The 25341-nt window shown below is 49.2% G+C and overlaps 1 protein-coding gene across 5 annotated transcripts in view; it reads right to left on the bottom strand.

Moving 5' to 3' along the window:
• Nucleotides 1-2092: 2092 nt before the first annotated feature.
• LOC102995174 (BOS complex subunit NOMO1) overlaps nucleotides 2093-25341 on the bottom strand; it is a 54813-nt gene continuing 31564 nt past the window's right edge. Inside the window, exons 19-33 of one of the 5 annotated variants that reach the window (XM_055090072.1) lie at nucleotides 22833-23051; nucleotides 22651-22733; nucleotides 21646-21805; nucleotides 21377-21503; nucleotides 19449-19562; nucleotides 18426-18553; nucleotides 17214-17355; nucleotides 13132-13215; nucleotides 11825-11935; nucleotides 10841-11011; nucleotides 10275-10376; nucleotides 9587-9664; nucleotides 8595-8714; nucleotides 6001-6093; nucleotides 2093-5615 (exon numbers count right to left, since the gene is read on the bottom strand). In XM_055090072.1, coding sequence (XP_054946047.1) covers nucleotides 5484-5615; nucleotides 6001-6093; nucleotides 8595-8714; nucleotides 9587-9664; nucleotides 10275-10376; nucleotides 10841-11011; nucleotides 11825-11935; nucleotides 13132-13215; nucleotides 17214-17355; nucleotides 18426-18553; nucleotides 19449-19562; nucleotides 21377-21503; nucleotides 21646-21805; nucleotides 22651-22733; nucleotides 22833-23051 — 1864 coding nt within the window. In that variant the 3' untranslated portion in view covers nucleotides 2093-5483. Of the gene's footprint in view, nucleotides 5616-6000; nucleotides 6094-8594; nucleotides 8715-9584; nucleotides 9665-10274; nucleotides 10377-10840; nucleotides 11012-11824; nucleotides 11936-13131; nucleotides 13216-17213; nucleotides 17356-18425; nucleotides 18554-19448; nucleotides 19563-21376; nucleotides 21504-21645; nucleotides 21806-22650; nucleotides 22734-22832; nucleotides 23052-25341 lie in introns of those variants that run through there. The other 4 variants (XM_028498658.2, XM_055090073.1, XM_055090074.1 and 1 more) reach the window with 4 other exon arrangements.

The following is a 25341-nucleotide window of genomic DNA, read 5'->3' as shown; positions in this document are numbered from 1 at the left end:
TGAGTATCAGTCATCACTTAGGTGAGGCATTCTCGAAACCGTACAAGGGAAGAAACATTTTTAGTAGGCAACAAGATGTTCTTTCTCTGTATTCTCGCCCACCCCGGCCCATGAAAAGGAAGCGAGAGAGGCCCATCTCGAGTTGATCACTCAGCGGCGGTTAGCCATCTCTTCCTCTCGCCTCCAAGAGCAGCAACAGGATAAAAATGCAGCAGCTGTCAGCCTCCCTCCTCTTGCCAGCCGCCTCCCCTGCAGAGACTAGACAGGGAGGGGCAGCCATCAGTCCCCAGAGGCATGGATTCCGCACAGACTTGGGGACCACTTGTTCCAATGCATTCATCTATTTTATAGAATCTTCAAATTCCAAAAAGCAAATGCAAGATGGGCTGCTGTTTCATCCACAAGGTGGAACAGTGAAACAGTCACTCATCCGAAAGGGTATGTAAGCGTGCAGCACCGTAAACAACCCCAGGTGTGGGGACAGCAGAAGGGCTGTAGTGACAATGGTCGTGATCCATCCAAGATCCTACCACTGTATCGTGACGCATAAACGCTCCCACTGAGAAGGGGGGAGGGAGGGGGTCCCCTCCTACCTTCCCCCACTCCACACAGTAGGCCCACAAGAAGATGAGTTTCTCCCCTCCCCATGGCAGGTCATGATAAGGTCACGATTATTTGCTAATGAAAAGATAAAGCCAAAAATGGTGGGTGGCTTCGACCAGGCCTTGTCATCAAGTTTTGAAGGGAGTGGAGCTGACTCCTCTTGGTTTTGCCCACCCGGATCCCTTGTTTCTCTGGGAAACACAGCGACCCCCTGCAGGAGCTTCGCATGGCATGGACGGAGGTGTGGCTCAGGGCTGGCCAGGGCCCCATGAGCAGTTTGCCCATCACTCCTTCACCTTCCCCAGATGGACACAGCATCTGTGAGATGGAAGTTCTCTTTCTGTTGGGTCTGCAAATTGGGATGACACAGGCCCAATGCTGCTGGGTGACCATCTTCCACAGAAGCAGAAAAAATCAGAAGTCAAAAGCCAGTTTTCCCAAACTCTACTCACAGTGGAGTCTGTTCCACATCTGCCCCTGCCACTGCCTCAGGCAGAGCAGTGACTGAACAAATAGCCAAGGACGCGGTTTCAATGTCTGTCAGTTTCCAGCAAAGGGGTCTTTCAGAGCTAATCACTGAGAGCTGGCGTAGAGCCTTGATGGAGGGAAGAACATAGTCAACACACAAAGGGAAGCAGAGCCGGGAGGCTAAGACATACCCTGGATCCAGCCATGCACGGAGCCAGACACTCCTGGGTTTCTCAACTACATGGCCAGTGAAATGCCCCATTTTGCTTAAGCTAGTTGGAGTTGGGTTCCTGTCACTTGAACCAAAAGAGCCTTGACCAATACAAGGAGAAATGCATCGATTTACTGGGAGTCTCTCAGTCACTGTCCATTCATGACAGACCTTTAGTGAGTACTGTTCCTGTTACCTAATGTTGCATAACAAGTTACCCCAAAACTTAGAGGCTTAATACAGTCATATATCATGTTCACAGATTCTGCGAGTCAGGAATTTGGGAAGAGCTCAGCCAGGCAGCGTCATCTGGGGGTCTCTGAAGCAGCAGCAGTTAGACGTCAGCTGGGGCTGCAGTCAACCGAAGGCTTGACTGGGGCTGGAGGATCCACGTCCAGGGCCCCTGAAGCGCATGGCTGGCCAACCGGACTGGCTGCTGTCCAGGGGCCTCGGCTCTCCGAGGGCTGCCCGCGTACCCTCATGCAAGGTGGCTGGCTTCCCCCAGGGCCAAAGTGGGAAGTGCAGCGCCCTTTAATTTTTTTTTATTGAAGTAGAGTTGATTTACAATGCTGTGCCGATCTCTGCTGTACAGCAAAGTGACTCAGTTATACATATACACTACATACATTCTTTTTTTATATTCTTTTCCATTATGGTTTACCACAGGATATTGAGTATCGTTCCCTGTGCTACACAGTAGGACCTTGTTGTTCATCCATTCTAAATGGAATAGTTTCCATTGACCAACCCCAAACTCCCAGTGCATCCGTCTCCCTCCCCCACTCCCCCTTGGCAACCACCAGTCAGTTCTCTATGTCTGTGATTCTGTTTCTGTTTCATAGATAGGTTCATTTGTATCATATTTTAGATTCCACATATAAGTGATATCATACGGTATTTGTCTTTCTCTTTCTGACTTACTTCACTTAGTATGATAATCTCTAGTTGCAGCCATGTTGCTACAAATGGCATTATTTTGTTCTTTTTTATGGCTGAGTAGTATTCCACTGTAGATATACACCACATCTTCTCTATCATCTGTTGATGGACATTTAGGTTGTTTCCATGTTTGTGCAATGCCCTTTATGACCCCGCCTGAGAAGGCACACATCGTCACTCACGTCTGAGTGCCAGCCCTGACTCAGGGTGCAAGGGGACCACACACAAAGGCAGTGGGGATCATCGGGGGGATGGTCTTGAGGCTGGCTCCCTACCTCAGGCACCCGCCATGTGTGAGGGACTGGAAATGCGGATGATTGAGACACAGTCCTCACTCCCAGTGAACACTCAGCCTAGACAGAACGGAACGCAACTATGCAAACTTTGTCCCCCAAATCTCTCCCAACTCTCCTCGTCAGGTTGCTCCAGCTTTTGAGGAAAGGGGAATCTCACCCACTGGATTTGGATTTGTGTTTAGGGAATTGGGTTTAAGCATTTAGTCACATAAGTCTGGTTCTAGAAACAATGCTGACGGAACAATTAAAAGGTCCTATGGCCCGATGCGCCATTGCACACACGGCTGCATGTCACTGTGCCTTGACTAAATTTATCACAGCTTATGCCCACATCTCTGGCAGATGACATTCACTTTCTAAACCCCTGAACTATTCCCAGACAACCTGGCACACAAATGCACCGACTCATTTTGTACAGCAGGAGCTAGCAGAGCACAGTGGTCAAGAACTCTTGCACCTGGGTTCAAAGCCCACCTCTGCTACTTGGTAGCTGCAAGATCTTTAAGTCTCAGTTTCCTCCTCTGTAAAGTAGGGTTGAAAACATACCTGTGTCATACGGTCATGTGGACAAAGCAGTTCATGCATGAAACGACTCAGCATGGCACCGGGCACATGGTCACCACTTGAGAAAGGCTAGTCTCTCCGCGAGTGCTCTTAACTCAGGGAGGTAATCATTCACTTTTCCCTACTTTCACGAATCTTCTTTCCTCACGGACCACTGAGAGTTGGGCACAAGGACTGGACCGCCTCTTCCCTCCACCTCTCTTGCAGCCACCAGCCCCTCCCCACTACACATTCCTCACACCCACCCCCCAACTCCAACCATCCTTGCTGGCTGGTTGACAACATTCCAAACAAGTAAACCAGGAAAGACCGAGGTGAAGCCAGCACCTTAGAAGGGCACTTCCCTGTTGGTCTTTGGGGTGTCCTCACTGAGGCTGGGGCTACTTTAATAAGCAGAAAAATGTGCAAGCAATGGAGGTCTTCAGGGACCCACCATTTCAGACATTTTTAATTTCTCAGGGAAAAAAAAAAAAATCTGTCTCATGTAACTTTTGCCCCGTTCAAAAGCCTCTAACTATCCGTACTTACACCTCACAGGGGGATCAGGGGAGCTGTCCTGAGATTGCCAGCAAATGAAGACAACTACAGGCAACAGAGTAGGCCCAACTTCCAAATGGACCGAGAAAGACAGCAGCCTTTTCCAGGAATGGAGTCCTTTAGAAGACCCACCACCACCAAGGGTGACATGTAGCAGTGACGGGGGAAGACTGCCACTTAATGGCAGCGCCTGGAACTGGATGGAACATATTGACATTTAGTCGTATCTTTCACGAGCTCTTAACCTTTACACTGTGTCAATAAAAAGCCCCATTAACATTTAAAAGGGATGTTTCTGGGTGTCCACTTGGAATAAGAGTTAGAACACACTCCAAGAAATGGATTATGTATCTCAACTGTCCCAGATCTCTAAGAGTTTATTTCCTTTCATGGTGAAAAAGTAACACCCATGAAATGGCTAACAGCTCAACAGCCGCTGGGTGGAAACACAGCAGCTCTTCGGGTGGCCACCAAGGGGCCGGGAACCCTCCACCTGACTGTCTGCACTGGTCGTGGCACCCAACAAGACCTTCTGCCTTATTTTTCCTCTTTCCGTTCTGGGTCCTTCCAGACTTGGCCTAAACATCATGCCTGGGAAGCTTCCCTAAGCTCTCAGGTGGGATCGGACCTCTGCTCTGTGACCCCTCGGCCACGTGAGCCTCCTCCACCAGGAGGCCTTCAGCTCTCCGCACGGCCCTCGTCCACCTGCTGGCTTGTCTTCCACCCAACGATGGCTGGGTCGTGCGCTCGGGGGGTGGGGCCCCGTGCCCGTGTGCTTGTTCATTCCTGCAAGCACGCATGCATTCACTCATTCGTTCCTTCTAGAATGCCCACTCCACACCAAGCGCCGGGGACACGATGAGGAACAAAGCAGAGGGGCCCTGTCCTCGCCCAGCTCCGTTTATACCGTCGTCTACTCTGCTCATCGCATACCCCGGTGCCTGTCACACGTGGGACTCGATAAACATTGGATGGATGGATGTCCCCGCTTCCAATACAACTTATTAACTTAATTACTTCCTATAAGAATTAAACTAATGCTGTTCAAATGGTGAGCATTCCTGTGGCTCCCTTATGCAAACCCGCAGCCTTCAAGCTTCACACATCCTACGTATGCATTTTGTTTGTCTCTAACATTTAAAATGTGTAAGAGTTCACATAAAACTCTATCTTCCTGGCTTCTCTAGAAAAATGAACGCAAGTTCCCGCAGGGCACCGGGGAGCCAGAGCCCCCGAGAACCTCAGGCTCCTTTAGATCAGGTGGGGGTGGGGCTCTTCGCTGTGCCACAACCCCTCCTCCCCCGTCTTCCTACCACTGAGGCCAAAAGCCGGCTGCCGTGTGTCATCTCGCCTTCACTCAGGACCCACGTGCCCCTCCAGGCGGCTTAGTCGGTGACCCCAGCATTAGGCCCATGTCATCCAAGGACTACACCTGAGATGACCTACAACAGAAACAAACGGGCAACTTTATTGAGTTTTACCTCCTAACACACCCTCCCAGTAGTAGACACGGGCTGTGTGGTTTCTAGCAGGGACCTCAAATGCACAGGGAAGTTAAGGGGAAGGTCAATCCAACAGGTGCTTGATTAGGGGGCCAGAGCCCCCACTTACTAGAACTCTTCTTGCAAATGAAGCAGAAGACTAAGGATTACATTCGCACACCACCGGCACAGCTTAAATACTTCTTTGACAAAAATAATAATAATAAATTATCTTCAACTCAGAAAATCAATTGTGCTCAGCAGAGTGACAGGAGGGTCCATTCACGGTATGGCACCGGGGCCAGGCGAGGGGCGGGTGGGGACAGGCAGCGTGTCCTCCACGCCAGGGGCCTGTCCCGAGGGAGACTTCCTGGCCTCTTCCCCTCACGTCCGCCTCGTCTTCTGTTTCTTGGCTTGTCTCTTCGCGTCTTCCGGGCCGCTACTGTCAGAGGCTGCCTGGCCGAGAGCTCGGACTCCCTGCAGGCGACTTGTCAGCTGCAACAGCAAGGGAATGAGCTGGAAAGAGAGAGAGTATGAGAGAGGGGGACGCCAGGAGAAGACTTTCGTCCAGTGGGACATCAGAGACCCTCCTCCACGCCCCTCCCTCCCCAGGCCCCGTCACCACCTGCTTGCTCTGTGCTCTCAGGCAGATCTCAGTTCAGACCAGGGCATGTCTTTGTACTAGAGACGGTCACCAGAGACCCATAGGTACTCCAGGTTTAAGGGTTAGGAGAGCTGTTACAAGAGGTTTATGGCCTTGCAAGGAGGCCTTAGGGATTGGACATGACCTAAAATGCTGTAACCTCTGTAACAGTGGACGTTCTTCCACTGCCACGTCCCAGTCATGAGGGGTCCCTCCCCCCGACACACCTGCTGCCCACGAGGCCTCAGGACGCCCTACCTTGTCATGGTTGTAGCCAGCCAGCAGGATGAGCAGTGTCAGCGGCAGGGCAATGTAGGATCCCTGCGCGATGTCCTGCTCGGGCAGCTTCCTCTGCAAACATCGAGAGCACCGTCACCCCCAGACACCCCAGTGCTCCATCCACAGCCCTGATGAGCCCGGCTTCAGAGCCGGCCCCCCGGGACCCCTGGCACACTCAGTACCCAAAGTGAGGAACCGAAGCGACGCAGATAAATCTCAAGTGAATCCTCTGCTGCACAAACTCTCCTCACTTGCTCTCTGAAGCTCCGGAATAACCAGATTCCGATAACGAGGTGCTACTCACCCCCACACCCTTCACTGTCTAAACTGACAGGACAAACAGCTGCAGGCCGCAGGGGACCCCTGTGGTTGAAAAGTAGAAGGGTCTCATTTTGTTGAGTCCCAGCCGCACACAGGGACTCTTTCCTACAAGGAAGCATCAAGAACCCACTGTTCCAGGCTTGGGGACACAGTGGGCAGCAAGCTAGTCCCAGAGGTCATACCCAGTGAGGAGGAGAGGCAGCGCTTGGGTCCCAGGGGCCCTTCACGCTTCCTTCCAGTGGAAGGACTGACTTTCACCTGGGCCAGTCAGAACAGACCACATTCCCCAGCCTTCCTCGCAGCCAGGTGGGCCCCTGGAACCAGTTCTGGCCAACGGTACAGGAAGAGAAGTGACGGTGCAACACCCAGGCTGTACCCTCAGACAGAAAGGGTGTGCCCTCCCTCCTTGCTGGCCAGACAGCCTCCAGCCAAGCGCGCCGTTTCGGAAGGTTGGTGACGTGCTGGAGGATGGCAGAGCCACGGGAGAGAAGGAGCTGGGGGCCCCCGCACCTTGGAACTGCCATATGACCCCTGGACTGTTCACTCCTGGTGCTGACGTAAGACAGAAACTTCCCTCTTGCTAAAGCCCCTGAAATGCTGGGTCTCTGTAATAGCAAATGAACCTATATCCTAACTAGCCCACTCCACCCTGACAACAGAAACAAATAAATTAAAAGATAACTTTCGGTTGACGATAAAACAGGTTAATGAGCCAGAGAACCGGTTCTCAAGATACAGCCCAGGGGCCTCCCTTTCAGGAGATCTGCACGGTCCAAACTATTCTCATAATAATACTAAGATATTACATGCCATTTGCATGCTCTTACAAGTGTACAGTGGACTTTCCCAGAGGCTGCAAATGTGATGATGTCATGACTCTGACAGGTAAGGTGACGTGTGGCTTATGGATTCTTATGTTTTCAGCATTTCTCAGTTTTAATTTCTAATATGATAAATAGACATATAACCCATATAAATCACAGCTCTTTGAGATTCGCAACAATTTTTAACAGTGTAAAGGGGTCCCAAGACCAAAATATCTGAGAACACGTAGGCTGGAGAATGACTGAGGGGCCTTTTGACTTGAGATGAGTGAGGCAGAGTGAGATGGTCCCTTAATAAACAGAAGGGCAGGAACAGATTTCCAACCCTAACTGCCTACTCCAACATTTTTTGACATGTCTTAGATCCCAAACCGTTTTCCATTAAAGTAAATTCTTAAGGAGAAGTTGAAGTCAGTGGGAAGTAACAGAGCGATTATGAGAAGAAGCCTTGAGGACCGCGGTCCAGGCTCCAGGCCAGGTCTTCCCATGTAATCTCGGGCAGTCACTTTAAGACTAAGTTGATTCAACTATAAAATGGGGATAATACAGAAGCACCTACTGCAGGCGAATGTTGTGAAAGTTCAACAAGATGAGGTGTGTGGAGTGGTCAGCAGTGCATGAAATACTGGGTCAAGCATCAACAATGTGGCTGTCGGTACTGACATTCAACACGGGATAAAGCGAAGTGCCCTTACGGCTCTCATAAGCGTATGGCAATGAGCTGTCCAGCAGACGGCTGGAACGCGGTAAAACCCGGATCTGTTGACCACTCCCAGGTAAGTCACTCAGCCTCTCTGACCCTCCATAAAAAATGGAAGAATGGCACCTCCCCATGGAAGGACTGTCGTGAGGACCAGCAGGACACCCCGCCAGGCCATCCCTTCCCTGGCACATGGCCCTGCTCTCACCGTCTCAGATGTGGGACCACACTCCTGGCAGCAGCTACGAGGCCTGGCTGCTCGGCCCCCACCAAGCGGCACCTCTGTCCTGCCCAGGCCGCCCACGTGGCTCCCTGGACCGAGGGAGTGTCCTGGCGAGCCCTGCTAGGTGTGGCAGGCTGCAGCCCCAGCGCCCTCCGCAGAGGCCCTCTCCCTCCCCTAGGGTCACCGTGCACCTCCACTCGGAGACAAACGGTTCCCCTACGTGCTCGTCTCTTCGGCACTTTCTGACCGAGTCTCCGCTGAGCGGAACTAGGAGGAACCCTCTATTCAGGTGAGATCATGGGCCAGGTCACCGAGCACGAGCCAGAAACCAGCAGAAGAGCCACGTTCGAGTCCGGGCTCTGCTACGCACGAGCCCCCAGCCTTCTCTTTACATCAGGGATGATGACTCCCACCAACTTCCTACACGAGATGGGCTCTGAAAAGCACGCAGTGGTGCCTGGAACCATTCTTCACACCCTACACCCAGAAACTCCCTCCTCCTTACCGTGGGATTAAAGATCAAGGTGATGTGTTTATGATAGCCCACTGCCGTGAAGGACACTTGCGGCAGGACGTAGTCATACTGGGACCTGGGCAGCGTGGAGTCCAGAAGCACCACGTAGTTCTGTGCACAGGGAAGAAGTTGTTGTTTTCATAAAGGACAGCTGGGGCAAAGCAAAAGAAAACTAATTCCTAACGTATGACTGTGATGTAAAGGACTTTATGTTTCTAAAGAAATCCCCAAGTTTACACCTCCAAGCCTAGGTTGCTAACGCCCAAGGGGCAGCCTCAGCAGGCTATTCCAGCAGTGACAGCCATGCGTCCCTGACATCTCTGAAGAGGCGCTCAGAGCTCGTTTTTACAAGCATATCCAACCACTGCACCCACGGTGGTCCTTGCAGAATCTGACTTTATGAAACACATACAGTTCTGATGAGTCCATTCTGATGAGGAGGGCACATGATCAAACTGAGGAAGACTGTTTTTAATCTAAAACGAAATTGACTTTCAAGGGACGATACTTAAGTGGCTCATTAGCTGGCGAGTTCTAAGACACAGCGTCTCTGCAGTGGTTCCAGTGACGGTCATGGTCCTGGTATGCTGAGCCCCGACCAGGGGCCCGGTGCCATAAGCACATTAGGCAAATGCCTGTTCTGCTCTCAACCACTGACAAGATCAGGATTATTGCCCCCGTTTCACAGATGGGGAGAGCGAGGCCTGAAGAAGTGAACCATGACGTGCCCAGGGTCTCTCAGCTGTAGGGTACCGAGCAGGCTGTGAGCCCAGGGAGTCTGTGTCCACGGTATTGTGCTGCCAAAAGTGGCTCGATTACAAAGGGCACCTGGAGAAGTGGGGAGGAGGCCCCAAACTCCATCACAACCTGCTTCGTTATTTCACAGCCATTTCACGCCGATAAAGGCCATAGAGTATCATCCCCGTGGCAAGTGGTAAGAAGCCGGGGGAGGGACCACACACACACAGGCTCGCTACTCACACCCTCAGGCTAAGTCCCCCGGAAAGGGACCAAGTTCTCTGCAAAGTTTGCTGCCACCGCGCCAGCCACGATAGCTTGCTCTGCCCAATTAAAATGGATAGGAAACATCCTATAATCAGTAAGTGATGAACATTAAGGCCTTGGTTAAATAGATTATGGTATTTCCTCTATCATGGACTACTGTGCAACCGTTAAATATCATGCTATGGAAGATTTAACGATGGGGAAAATATCTGTGATATAGTTTTCATTGAAAAGCAAAGACTACAAAACAATGTACAAGCAAAGACTACAAAACAATTGTACAAAACAGTCCCAGCTTTGCATTATCAAAATAAATATATATGTGTATTTATATTTATACACACATGTGCACATGAATCAAAAAAAGACCAAAAGGAAACCTATCAGCACATTAACAGTGGTTACCTCTGGATGACGGGATTATGTCTGATTTCCACCACCCTCCCCAATCTCCTGCCATGAATGCGTATTATTTTTGTAAACAGAAAAAGAGCTAATTCCAAAAAAATAATCCTTAGAGAGCCCCACCTCCTCTGATTCAGAAAGCACGACATCAACTGTGCCAGCAAGGTGGTATGAGGGGGGAAAATGGGAGAACTGTGTTTCCTTAGCTGAAAAGTGCAACCACTATGACAAAGATGGAAAGCAGAGTGGAGCGGGCATCACCTGGCCGTCTCTGAGCAGGGGCGGGAAGTGGAAGAAGAGGGACTGGCCCAGGGAGACCGTCTGGATCGGGTTGTCCAGGTTGTCACTTTTGTAAAGCTTTACCTGGAGAGCAGAGACACAGAGGGCGTGCTTTTGAAACTGAAAACACGACGAACATTGCATTTTAGACACCCTTGGGTCAGCTTATCTCTTGTGGGGAGAGGATCTCTGGAAACATGGACCTTTGGAAGAGCAACCGTCCACCCCCAACAGGGCATTCTTAACGCATCTGAGATGCCAGTGACGTGACACGTGTCGAAACGTTAAGATTTTAAAATAGATTCTGATAACTTACATTAACACTCAAAATAGTGTAGTGATACTATTCAAGAGAATAGCTTCTAACGTGTCTATAACATGCCAGGCCTGCTACAGGCACTTCACATACATCGTCACCAATCCTGGCTATTAAACAGGCATGGTAGTCATCCCCATGGAGACTCAGAGAGTCTGCGTCACCTAAGGTCGCACGGTTATCGCCTGGTAGAGCCTGGGACCCAGCCCTCCTCACTGCCGGCCTCGCCCACCTGGCGTGGCCTCCCACATGCTGTAACATCAACCCCACAGGTATTCCTTAAACTTGAAACGCATTCCCATTTTGCGTTTGGTTCTCTGGCTGCTTCCAGAAGCAGTTCAGTGCTTTGTTGGTGGCCTTTCTTTCTCTCCAGCCCAGGTTCGCTGCCTGTTCCCGCTACCATCTGCAATGGGACGTGAGACACAGGAGGTACAGACCTGGCGCCATCCCCTCCCTCCAGTTTCCCCATCCCTGCCCAGCCCTCTTCACACTCGGGCATCACCCACCAGGCCCATAGGCAACATGCCCGCAGCCCCTGAAGGCCAGCTGAGGTGAGTTAACTTAAGCACATGTTCTCACTCAAGTCAAATGCTTCACTGTATATATCACGTGTGCTTCTGAAAAATACATCCCCATGGCGATTCATTAACATCCTTCCAGGCATCACAGAGCACTGTACAGACACTTCTTCATTAACTGCAGACATGCGGGTTCTTTAAAGCTCTAGCAGGCCTTAAGAGGCCACCGAGTCCAACTCCGTGGTCTCACAGAGCAGGGGACAGAGGCCCACGGGAACGAGGGGGTGCCCGCGGCAGCCAGGTGAGTAACTGTGGGACAGGAGCCAGCCCGGACTGTCTGACTCCAGGTCCACTGCCCATCACCCCAACCCTGCACAGAATCTAGAAGGTGATGAGGTGCTTTGCCTTAGAACCACCTTTCCGTTATAGATTCCAGATTGCATTACCCGTTCATTAGGTTTCCACTGTGATGCTTCCAAAGACACACACGGCTGGCAAAACAGTGATCTGAAACTGGACCACGTTTCTCTCCAGCAATCAGGAATCATTCCCCCAGAGGCATGCTGGGATTGAAGATTCTTAAATCTCAACCTCAACCCTCAGCTAAAGCAAGCGCTAGACAGGCCCGGATATCCTGCTCCCTCTCATCTTGAGGCCGGAAAGAACAGAGCACTTGAACCTTAAAAATCTGGCCTTACCCATAATGTAGGAAGATACTCGGATGAAGTGATCACATTTCCACTCAAGTCAAACTGATTTATCTGCCGGAAAACTATGATGTTCACATCATCGATGTCGTTATTCCCAACCTGGGAAGAGAGAAGGAAGACTGGGGTTGAGGACGCTGGAAGGGGGACTTCTCCTCCAGCCGGGGGATCTCCTAGGAGCTATTTCCTAGCTGACTTCACTTTGTATTCAGGGAGCAAAGCTTGCCGTTCCAGCAGCCTGAGTCTATGGTCCCAAACTGACAGGAGATGGGCGACACCTGGCCCATGGGCACATTTTGTTTGACAAGCACAGTTTTTTTTTTTCTCTAACTTTTAATGACTTGTCAACATTCAAAAAAAGAAATTTCATATTTAAAAAAGCCAGATTTCCCAGCTTCTTTTGAAAAAAGGGGAAGATGTTCTTGCCTGGCAGGGATTGGCAGGAGCCAAGCTCCAGCTGCCCGCTCTGGGTGGGCGTGTGCCCCCGTTTGTGACCTTTTCATATGTGGGACCATAGTCCACATGACTGCCTGTGATCCTGGTCTGAGTCCCCATGGCAGGGAAATACAAAATTATAAGACACAGCCATCACAACCATTTAAAATGCCAGATGCCATAAAGACATCAAGAAAACTCACTTTCTAGGCCAAAAAGTCCTAAATGGCCCACCGGCCTCCTAACCCCTCATAATCTTTATGCCTAATGCCACCTAATAAAGCCAGCAAGAGGAAGGCCCTCTCGTCCACCCAAGCCCTCTACTCTAGCGAACAAGACTTATTCCATGGAAGAAAACCTCACTGCAAATGATTCCAAGGCCACTTCCTGTGACCTGGAGGGCTGCCTCTTTAGGGATCAATTAGCTAAGTCGTGATCTTAAAGATCAAGAGGCTCTCCTTGGTGGGAAAACAAGGTCATCTAAATGTAAGAAAAGTGGGCAGCCCCGTCACCAATTAAGCCCATGTTCTCTTTATTACCCTCCCTTGATTTGAAATGCTACTTAGCCCTTAAGATCCTTAACTTGCAGAATAATGATCGGAACTTGCAGGGGAAGTGGGGAAACAACAGCTCAGATTGCTTCTCTGGATGCACGACAGAGATGCTGTTTATTAAAAGCCCAAGAAAATGCTGCTTGTGAAAATGACACTATTCCAAGAGGGCCCTTAATTAGGATTTAAAGCACCCCCCGCACCCCGCCCCGGCCGAAACAGATGAAAGGCAGACAGCCAGAGGAGTGCTGAAGGATTTTTGAGCAGGGAAGCAATCATGCCACGATTCCACTGAAGAATTTCATGTCATACCGCGATGACCCGGTGGTGAGGCAGGGCCCGTTCAATGTGGTCGTTGCCTTCTGCCTTGAGCTGAACGTGGTATACACATCCCGGCTGCAAACAAACGCAGGAGTCACTTCTTTGGAAAGGGGCTTGTCACGAGACCTGATCTGAGCCTGCTCTGCCTGCAGGCCCCCATCAGACAGGCGCCTTCCTGTTCCACCTCAGTTCCTAGGATGTGGCCTGTTAACCTTCTCAAGAGTTCCTTGAAAAAGCACCCTGATGCAGAAACATTTTCCTGAAGTTCTACAATTCCTTCAAACCCCATTCAGCTTCTCCTACCCAAGGGAAATTAAATGTGGTTTCTGATTCCCAAACTGCAAGCATGATATGCTTATTCTGATAAAATTATTCTTTCCTTGCTGCCCAGCCCGCCCCTCTAGCTGTGTATGTGCACTGAATGGTATCTGGAATGACATTCCCAAAGGGGTATTATTTCTGGGAGGTGGGATTTGAGGTTTTTCCTTTTTTAAAACAAATTTCTTCTTTATACATTTTATTCTGTTCCTCAAATGTATAGGCATATATGATGTTTACCAAAACAAACAAACAAAACAAAACCACACTTTTTTAAAAAAACTTTTTTTGTTGACACTGCACACAGGAAGGATGTATATTATTTACTTAGATAATTTTTTGGCAGATAGCAGTAATTTGTTCTAAGAAAGCCAGCACATTATGACAATTTTCCAATATAGGGAAGTAAGCTGCCTTGAAGAAATGAAGTTTTTTTGTTTCTTTCTTACATTGCTGTATGGGCTAGTTGCAACGCTAATAAAGAAAGATGTGAGTTCAAGATATGAGCCTTCTCGGAAGGCTGCAAATCGGAAAAAATTCAGCTTTATGCAAGGCTTTAAGAGTATAAAAGAACCCACTGTTTGTCAACTTCTTAACTGTTTTTTTTCTTACACACTTACTAAACGAAAAGATCTGCATCTTTCTGCAAAGGATGACGGATCACTTACACTAGCGGGGTTTGAAAAACTTTTAAAACAACCAATTGCTGATCATCAACTGCACACTGGACCCGATGACACATTAGGATCTAGAGCCAGGGCCAAGTTCAAAGTTGACCGTGTGCATCCAAGAGGGGACAACCCTGAGATCGTAACCGTTGGTCTATACGTTAGCGAGGAAAACACGGCCCTGGTCTCCTAAAATCGTGTGCCCTGTGACCTTCTTCTCTGTGTGCGGGCAGAGCAGTGTCCGAAACGGCATTCGCTCTACATTAACCCTTCCAGGTGGTAGCTTAAGGGTGATTTTTTTTTTTCCCTTTCAAAATTTCATCCTTTTTGATATGTTGCTTGAACTATTTTATAATGAGCACACGGTACCTTTACAGAGACAATCAAGCTATTATTAAAAAAACAAGAACAATCAAATTTATGATCACCAATAGTGATTGTATTAATTCACTTTATAGCTCAGTGAGGAATAGCAGCATTGGGTTTGATTCAAAATATCTACCTGCACCTCAGAAAGGAAAGACATGCACAGCATTTGTAAAGAAAAGAAGGGACGGGCACTGCTGAAGATGGGAAGAACGGGCACTCTCCCCTCACGCCCTGGCCCAGCCAGGCAGGAGCCCATCGGGCAGCTGCTCCCATCCTACCCAGCGCGACTCCTCACTCCTGGCCGGCTGACTCTGGGATTCACCTTCAGCCTCTGGCAGCAACATCTAGGGATGCAGCTTCTCACCCAAGATGCCTTGACAAGTACACGGCCCGGAAAGATCAACTGGGGAAATGAATTCTAATGGGGGTTGAAATCCTTAGGAAATCTTCAACAAGGGCTCTCCAGCCTGGCGTCCTCTGGGAGACTGGCAAACTCAAATCTAAACCCTTGATGGGAAACGTCTAGCCTTAGGCTGTTCCTCCAGAATCTGAGGCCTGGCACGTGAAAAAGGCGTGGGCTGCCACAAGGGGGCGACTCTAAACAACACCGAAAGCGCTAATGATTAACACCTATTACGAGGAGGGTGTGGGGCAGCATCATTTAAAACGGAAATCTACTGTCGTGGAGAAAAAAACTGTATTCGGTTTAATTAAATAAAATGTGTTTAAAAAAAATGTGTTAAGCTGGTGAGTTTAGAGAAACATGTCTAGGCCAGTAAGACCCTCAGAAGAACCAACACGGTGATGCAGAACCTGCATTCCTACAACCGTAAGAGGGAGGTGAGCCTGGAACACCGAACACCGAGTCCCCCCAGACCTGGCCAGGGGAAGGCAGACTGAAGTGCACAGGCGCCTGCCAGGCCCTCCTCTTGCTGCTAACTTAGACCAAGAAAAGCTGCAAACAAACACCTAAGCTGGCAGTTCTGGTGAGAACCACCTCCAGGGAAGGTGCTGTCTGTTCTTGCTTTTACCCACTTATGGAGTCAGTGTGTCACGCATTGCTCCATGTGTTTTACGTGTATTAACTCACTTAATACTCACAGCCATCCTGGAAGGTAGACATTATTCTCATCCTCACTTTACAGAGGAGGAAACACATAAAAAGCATGAGACACTTGCCTAAACTTACACAGCTAAGAAACAACGGAGGCAGGATTCACACCAGGGAGAAAGGCATGAACGCAGCCCACGAAGGACAAAATTTCAAAGGCTGGGCCTGCACTGAACGCAGGAGACAGAGAAGCTGGCTCTAAGGAGCCGTCAACCCTCCCGGGGCCCTGGCTACAGCCGGCCCGTGGGTGGGGGACGTCCATGCTGCCACCACCACTCTGTGCTCTCTGGAACCACTGCTACGAGGAAGGAAAGCAGGCCTGGGGGAGAGCAGGGAGCAGTGTCCCGGTGGCAGCCCGCTCCACAAAGGGTGGGCCTCTCCAAGGGCAGAGGAGAGCGAGAAGGGAGCGTCGCAGTCAGGCCATCTAGACTCCTGCGGGAACGAGAGCGCCATTGTCTCGCCGAGTCCGAAGAGAAGATACTGAAGACGGGGAGCAGTGGGCAGAGAGCACAGGGAGCCCACCTGCGGGTGCGCATCCGGCTGGGCCGTCAGAACGTACGCTCCCCAGTCCTCCCCAAGCCCACCTTCCACCTTCAGCTTTCTGAACCCTCCTCACCCACCAAGCAACCTCCTGACCTGACTTCCCCATAACTGCGAGTGGGGATGGGCGGACAATGGACATGGATGTTCTTACCTTTGGGAAAGGACAGCATCGCCTCAACATACCTAAGTAAACTGGCAAACGGATTTGCATCTCAGCTCACGCGATTCAGGCAAACATCAGTCAGTTGCCAAGATGTGTACGACTATCCCTGGGGTCAACTAAGAACATCCGGTTTGTGAATCTGAAAGGCTGAGGACCGAACCCTGGCTGGATCCAAGTGGCCCTGTCCAGCAGGTGCCACCAACCCACATTCTTGTTCGGTGACTCCTACTTAGTGTCTGCTGAACAAGCAAATGCACGTATGGATGTGCAAGTAAAAGTGAGGAAAAAGGCACCATAAATTCTGAACCAAATGTGGCAATTGAGCAGCCAAAAGGACAAACAAGTCGGTTATTTGGCCTGTACAAAGTTGTGGGTTTTTTTTTTTTAACTGGTTGTTAACATCGAAAAATCAGAAGTTGTCACATTTTTACAAACTCAAAACGATCTGGCGACCTTGAGTCTGTCTTCCCACACGGCTGTGTAGAGCTGGAGCTGAGTGGCAGCTGCCCCCTTCTCGTGGGCCAGGCCCTCTCCAGGGCCCCGCAGTCCGCACCGCTCCCTACCAGGCACCCAGCATCCTCCAGCCTTTCACACTTGTCTTCTGGCGCCACAGGCATCTGGTTTGAGAGCCCTGGCCTGAGCCACGCTACCCATGCTAGGCAAAAGGTGCAGCAAACCCATGGTTTTCCACCTTTATTTCGCTACAAAACCCCCAACCCAGTACATCAGCTACATAAAAGGTAAGTATGTCAGCTACAAGTAGGGATTGGGAAGAGTTCCAGAACCCTACGCTGCCCTGGCCACGCTCTTGACCCCATTCCTAGCAGTCTTGGGGGCACCACAAGGCACCGCTGAACCCGGTATGAAAAAATCCACTAATGAAACACGTCCAAAGGCTCACCAGCAATCCACGTAACCTGAACTTCCCTTCTTCGTCCGTCACGGTGTCTTCTCCATAAATACTGCAGTCGTTCTGGCCCACTGCTTCCACAGCAACGCCCTGTTCTGGTTCTCCGTTTAAGGAAGAAACTGTACCATAGCAACTAGAGGGATGAGAGAAGAAACAGAACATGACATTCTTGGGGTTTTCTGAAGCACACAAAAGATTTCAGGGAAAGTGTCCTGCATTTACTAACAATTTACAGTGCAAAATAGCTCAGTGGAGAACTGTGCCCCAAATGACCCAGACAACTCAGTTCTAGCTGTGGCACCTGCAAATCGAGCCTTCGTGCCAGAGGGCTCAGGCCAGCCAGCAGGCTGTCATCAATTTCTCTTCTTGTACATTCTAAGGGATGCTCCAGAAAATTGTAATTAAAAAAGGCTAAGCTTTATTTTATTCCACTTTATTGTATTTTTTTGTTAAGCTTTAATTTAAATAATGAAGCATCCAATAAAATGAAAATAAGTCACTTCCCCTTTCATTCTATTTTTCTATTCGATTGAAAATGGTCCGTTTTTCTAAACCCACTCCTTCTGATTAATCGATCTTTGCCTCGAGTGCTTTTGTAAATGTGTATAAATATATTTACTAACATTTGTATAAACCATCTCTGAAAGTATTCAGAAACACTGGAAAACCCAGGTAGCTCGGAGACCAGGATAGGAGGGAAACTTCACATCGTACAGACTCTTTCCAGCATTTCCAAGTTTCACTCAAGTGAATGCACTTCCTCCTTTTCAAAATGTAACTCAAGTTTCAAACTTTTTAAAAAAATGAAAATTTTTAGGAACTAAACAGGGTCTCTCAGGCCAATTTCAAAATAGGAACTTTGTGACTGAATCATTCGTTTGAAGGGAGTTCCCTGTTGGCCTCGTTGTTAGGATTCAGCACTGTCACTGCTGTGGCCCGGGCTCGATCCCTAGTCAGGGAACTGAGATCCTGCAAGCTGCCTGGCATGGCCAAAATTAAAATTAAGAAAAAAAAAGGGGACACTTGTTGGACATATTAGAAGAAAACGGCAGCAGTCAGGAGCCTGTGGACCTCGTATCTTATGTCCCTTGTCTTCCAAATAAAATCAGTATGAAGACTGGGATGAGTTTCTAGAAAACAGAAGCATGAGTGTGATCCCATAGCCCGGGCTTGGGAGAGAGGGGTGCAGGCGGGGCTGCCTACCTGTAGGCCGTGCGGTAGCCGGTGATGGTGATCTTCAAGTTCTGCCCCTCCTGCACCTCAATCATCTGCGAGGATGGCTCAAACCGGAATTCTTTCATCATGGGCTTGAAGTAATACTGGCCGGGGCTCTGCCGAGAGACAACCACAAACTGAGCCTCTGCTGCAAATCTAGGTATGGCTCCAAAGGGGGCAGCTGAAGTCATGATGGACCAGAATTAGGCCCAAGCGCTCCATGGCTTCCTAGACACCCAGAAATGGTAACTCTAACTCTACAATAAATCATTACAGTGACAGCCATTACAATTCTAACAGCAGCTGTCATCATGGTGCGCCTATAAGAACGCTGTGGGGTAGAAATCATACGTGAATTTTATGAAGGAAGCAACTGAGGCTCAGAGAGGTCAAGTACCTTGCCTGAGATGACCCAGCAAGTAAGTAGCAGATGGAAGATTTGAAGCTGGGTGCGCATCACTGCACAGCATGTGATCTTTCGGATACACCTCACTGACCGTTTGAGACATCCCTGTAACAGTCACTTTATTCGTCAATTGACTGACAAGATGGCCAACTGACGTGCACTCCTGAGTGCCCACCACTCAGGGCCTCATTCTACATCCCCAGTGAAAAGTGGGTGCTATCCTCCCACCATGGGGAGTGTGCTTTGCAAAAGAAACACAAGCTCACCCCCCAAACAAGACTCAGCATTATAAACAGCACGATCCTGTGGTAAAACAAAGGGATGCCTAAGACAGGAGCCGCTGTGGCCGGGGTAATTAATTACACTGTCTCAGTGACAAGGGGGTGACCAGAAAACAAGAAGTCGGTGCAGAAGGGAACATGAATCAGCAGCATTAAGTTCTAGTGAGAGCAATCCTCTAATTACGTCTGGTCCCCGAAGAAACGTAAAACACTCCAGGCTGGTTTTCTGTTCTCACGTTGTCAAGCAACGCACAAGTCACGGCCGCCGTGTCCCGGCACTCTCATGGGGGAGTCGGGCAGGCAGTAAACTACCAGACACCTTACCAGGTTTGAGAAGGTCAGAATGCCGTTATCCTGAGTCAAGAGGTTGGAACGAAACACACCACCGCTGAGGGATAAGAGGACCCCAGGGAGGGGCTGGTCGTCTTCAGCTTTTATCTGGGGGTGGAAAAAGGAACCCCAGAGCAAGGTTAACTCATATTAACCATGAACAAGTCAAGAGGTAATCCTTAATGGGTTGTTTTTCTTTTACCGTTATTCACTGGGGGAGACAAAAGGTCTCCTCTTCATCCCCAGGGTAACCAATGTTAATAGTTTGGTGTGCAGCCTTCCAGAACTCTCTGTGCCCACACAAATCTTATCAGCATTATGGCTGCTGTTGACGGACTTCATAAGTGATCTGGTGGGGCTGGGGGAGGCCCCCTAAACTGTATGGTTCTGTAACTGCAAGTTGCTTTCTCTGCCCTCAGCCACTTTCCCGGCTGCCCTCGTCCACCAGTCCCCACTGATCAGCCTCACTGCTTCGGAACAGCTGCATATCGTTCTAAAGCAGAGGTCAGCCAACAACGGCACACAGGCTAGCCATCGAGTTTTGTGATGGAAAAGGAGAGACGATCTGAATGTCCCCGAGCGTGTGTATATTTGTGCACTTAAGTTGTTTAAGTTTTTCTTTTTCTGAACAGTCAATTCCTAGAAGTAGAATTGTTGGATGTGTGCACTCGAAATTCAGGAAAAAAAACCCAAACTTCCCTCCATGGTGGCTGTAACCATTTCCAGCTCCAACAAACTACCTATGTGTGGGAAAATGCGTGCTCGCCAAGAAGATGGATATTGTCTTGATTATTGCAAATCTCACCCCAAACCCAGTGTTTCGATGGTAACTTCCTTTGCATTTCCCCAGTGACTACCGAAGTCGAGTGTTTCCTGTATGTTTATGAGTGACTTGGATGACTTCTGTGAACTGCCTTTCATATCCTTTGTTCATCTTTTCTCTGTTGGGTTGTCTTTTTTTAAAAAATTTATTTATTTATTTATTTATTTATTTATTTATTTATTTTTGGCCTGGGTCTTTGTTTCTACGCACGGGCTTTCTCTAGTTGCGGCGAGCACGGGCTTTCTCTTGTTGAAGAGCACAGGCTCTAGGCACACAGGGTTCATTAGCTGTGGCACACGGGCTCTAGAACGCAGGCTCAGTAGTTGTGGAGCACGGGGCTTAGTTGCTCTGTGGCATGTGGGATTTTCCTGGACCAGGGCTCGAACCCGTGTCCCCTGCATTGGCAGGCAGATTCTGAACCCACTGCGCCACCAGGGGAGTCCCATGTTGGGTTGTCTTTTTCTTATAGATTTTAGGAGTCCCTGATAAACAGGGAATGTTATTTATGGTACAGATATTTCTTCCCAGTTTGACTATCTTTCAGTTTGGTTTAAAATGCATTCTGCAATATAGAATTTTAATTTATTTGGCCTCTATGTTGAAAATATTCAGCCTCAAGGATCTCCAGACTCACTCTGTCCATTACACAGCATGCTTCTTCCCAAGAAGGACTGAGGCAAGAGAGAAAGACATTCTGCATCCTTCGACAGAGAACAGAGTCAAGGACGAAAGCTTAAAATACTTCCCAAAAGGTATGCACACAAGCTAAAGTCAACAGATCTCCTAATTACAAGTGAAAGAAGCCAGACCAAAAAAAAGTACATCCTGAATGATTCCATTTATATAAAACTCTAGGAAATGCGAAATGATCCATAGTGAAAGAAGGCAGATCAGAGCAGTGGGGACGGGCAGGAGAGATGGGTTGCCAAGGGTATGAGGAAATTTTGGAGGGTGACAGATGTGGCCACCATTTTGATTGTGGTAGTGTTTTCATGGGGGTCATCATATGTCAAAACTGTCAAATTATACACTTTATGTGCAGCTTATTGTATGTCTATTATACCCCATAAAGCTGCTTTTTAAAAGCACACAGTGTTACCTCAAAGCTCACGCCTGCCAAGGCATAAGCCTTAAAGTCTCCTATGGTTCCTTCCACCGCAGTCAAAACGTAGCCCTCCTTCTGCGAGGACACGGTATACTCCAGGTCACTGTGCAGTGGCCCAACACTGAATAAAAAAGAAACACTGGAGATGGCTTTGCTTCAAATCCTGGAAGAAGCATCACCTGCCCCAAGGAAACCTGGCTCCCCAGTTTCTTTCTAGGCTTCCCGACTGATCCCAAGCAAATGCTTCTCAGTCACGGCCTTACCTATAGGCCCCTCTGTCGTCAGTAAAGACTGTGATCAGGGGTGAACTCGCCCCCTTTTCACTGATGACAATCTCCACTCCTTCCAACTCTGGGTGGATCTGGCCTTCCAGAAATAAGCCTGCTTTCCCTTGGATCTCAATCAACTTCCCTGGGCAGCTTTCTAAAAAGGGAAGAGATAAACAGAAGACTAGGTTGGGGCTTCCCATTAAAGAAGGGCCTAAAACTGAGATATTGGAAGCCAGCTCCAATGAGGCTGCTGACTGTACCAGAATCCTCAGTGACTGCAAGTGGCCCAAGCCTCTCACCATTGATGAATGGCCTTGTTCAACTGCCAGGAATGTTAGCAGGTACAGCCAGCAAAGCTGGCTTTCCCCTGCTCCTCTCCCTTGGCTCTCACAGGCCACAGGTGAGGAGACAAGACGTTACTGCAGGTCAGAGCCTGTGCGGCTGGACCTCAGAGGACCGGTATGGAAGGCTGCCCCGGACAGGCTGCCTGCTGGACAGCCACACCCTTCAATACTCTCCTTCCAAACACAGAAACGTCCAGGGTTTATTGAATCCACGATGCTGGGAAAAGCTACTGGTCGCCTAAATATTCCACCAGCAATCACGTCTGGTTATCCAGTCCCCAAAAGACCCTCCCATAACCCCGACCAAAAAACATAAACATCACAAACAGTTCAGACACACGATGACATTTCAGACATTTCAACAACTGATGCTTTTGCATTTTATCTCCCTTCTGGTGTCAACCTGATAACATCAAGGAAAACTGAGTCCTTTTCCAGAAAGATCCCCCAATTCTAATAGTGAAAGTTACGTTTACTGATTTAGACCTTTCGTTCATTCACTCACTCATCAAGTAGTAAGATCTATGTGCCAAAGGGGATTGAAGGTGCCTTACAAAGATGGTTTCACTATAACAGCAGCACAGAATAAAATTTTAATTGCAGGGAAAGAAACACTTGCAAAGGTGTGTCACTGGCTCGCTGAGCTGACATTTACCTCCACTGACGGTGGCTTCCATGGAAGGAGGATAAAAGAGCAGCTCTTTAGACGAGGGTGTGACCGTGATTTTCTCTCCAGACCTAAAATAAGTTAAGATACTTCAATGTGGCTGGTCTGTCCCCCCATGAGGAAGGCCATCAGAACAGAGGACCCTGCAGGGAAAGCCGGAGAACGCTTACCGTGCCCAGTAGGAGAAGTCGTAGGAGAAGGGGCCCTGTAACTCATCCACCATCTCCTGCACAGGGGGCTTGGTCCTTCCCTCAACCCCCTCCTCTCCACCGGTCTTCTCCCTCTCCTGCCTGCGGCTCTCGATCTCGGCCAGCTGCTGCTCCCTCCGCAGCTCCTGCGTGGACCTCAGAGGGCCGAGGACCAGGGCGGGTTCACTGTCGATGGAAGATCTGGAAGAAAGGAAGGAGCAGTCCAGAAGACGAAGTCACGTATCCCCGTAGTCAGTGGGAATCGGACATTTCTGCAAGCAGAGATCCAGCAGTAAACAAACCCAAGCACCTCATAAAGCCACCAACACATTCTTCTCCTGTTTTGAATAAACTAATAGCTTTTTAAAAACAAAAAACTGAACTTCTTTGCCACGGGGGACGTATCTGATAGATCTGGGCTGGGATGAAATACCACTGACTTTATGACTTGAAGGAAACTTATCAGATTTCCCGTAGGACATGGAGTCCTTTCCACACCACCATCTTCCGTCTCTCTTTGAACCTTTATTGAGAACATACTCTGCAAGAGATCCAGGCACTGGGGAGACTGTACACAGGACAGACACCATTCCCCAACCTCGTGGAATCCACATTCTAGCGGGAAGAGGTAGACAATCAACAGAAAAATGTCGTCAGGTGATAAGTACAATAAAGAAAAAGAAAGCAGCGTGGAAAGATAAAAGAGCTGGTGGGAGGCGAGGGGCGGGGCGCTACTTTTAATTAGGGGCTCAGCCAAGTCCCTTCTGATAAGGTGACACCACGCCCACCTGAAGGAAGGGCGGCAGAGGGCAAACCACTCGGCTCTGGGTGAGAAGGCCTCAGGCAAGGAGGTGTCAAGGGCAAAGTCTCTCGGAGCCTTGGAGGCAGCTCCCTGCCATGCTCAAGGGACAGCAAGGAGGAGATCAGGGAGGCCTGGGCAGATGGCCCCAGGCAGAGCCAGATCAGGTAGAGCCAGATCAGGTGTCAGACTAGGGCTTGGAAAACCTTGGTGTGGACCCTGGGGGGATGGAGTTTTAAACAGGAATGACAGGGTCTCCACTTTTAAAGATCACTTGGACTTCCCCATGAACAACACACTGTTACAAAGCAACAGCCAAAACTCGGAAGCCAGACAGGAAGCTGCGGCAACGATCCCAGCAAGAGACAAGGGTGGGTGGAACCGAAGTATAGAGGCCAGGTGCTAAGAAAGGACTGGGTGACGGATATACAGTTGGCCCTCCATTTCCGCAGATTCCGCATCCGAGGATTCAACCAACCGCAGATGGAAAATATTTAGGGGAAAAGATATTCCAGAAAGTTCCAAAAAGTAAACCTTGATTTTGCCACATGCTGGCAACTATTTACATAGCATTTACATTGTATTTACAACTATTTACGTTGCATTTACATCGCGTTGGATATTATAGGTAATCTAGAGATGACTTAAAGTATATTTAAAGTATACAGGAGAATGTGCATAGATTATATGCAAATACAACTCCATTTTATAAGGGACTCGAGCATCTGTGGATTTTGGTAACCATGGGGGGTCCTGGAACCAAACCCCATGGATACCGAGGATTGTACAGTTGAGGATGTGCAGATGGATCAGTTGGGTATGGGATGCAAGAGAAAGAAGAGTCAAGTACCAACGAGAAAGACGGAGCTGCCATTTCTGAAACAGGGAAGGCCACAGAGGAGGTCTGTGGAGGGCGACCACCAGGAATCTGGTTTTGGATCCGGGAAGTACAAGATCCCCATTAGGGACCCCGCCCCCGGCCATGTCCAGCTGGATGATGCATTTCACATAATTTTCAGCAAAACCAAACCAAACAAAAACTCTTCTGAGGTTACAAAAATAAACTTAATAAAGACTGAAAACAACATAACATGGAGTCACTACTGGTAAAAATATGACTTTCTAGTCATACCAGTAATTCATACTTTCCAAGCAGGAAAATACTAAAAGACATTGCTCCAGCACCAGGCAAAGTGCCAGGCCCACAAGACAAACGCAGCAAGTCCTTCTCCTAGAAACCGCGTCACCCTGGTGAATAGGTATCCCATCAATTCAGTCAGAGACCACGGGCTGCCCCTGACACTCCTCCCTCCCCGACCCCACGTGGTCAGCCTGCTGCCGCGTCCCTTCAACTCCATCTCCCTGACCACTCCCCAACCCGTCCACTTCTCTCCATCCCCACCGCCATCCGACTGGCTGAAGCCCCCATCCTCCCTCACCTGGACTCCTACAAGAGCCTCTGCCCCCACCTTGATCGACTTCCACTCTTGTGCCTCTTCTATCTGTTCTCCACTCAGCAGCCAGGGGGACCTTCTTGAAACCAAAAGAAAGTGATCCCTCTACTTGAAATATGTCAGAGTGTCCACGGGACACAGCTAAGACCCTTAACGTGGCTGGCCCCCAGAAGCCCACCTCTCCTGCATGGACCTCAACACCCTGACAAGGTCAAAGTCAAAGCACTTATGACAGCTG

The sequence above is a fragment of the Physeter macrocephalus genome, chromosome 14, assembly GCF_002837175.3.
Source record: "Physeter macrocephalus isolate SW-GA chromosome 14, ASM283717v5, whole genome shotgun sequence".
Lineage (NCBI taxonomy): Eukaryota > Metazoa > Chordata > Mammalia > Artiodactyla > Physeteridae > Physeter > Physeter macrocephalus.
Note: the sequence above shows the minus strand (reverse complement) of the source record. Positions and strands in the feature narration are given on the sequence as shown.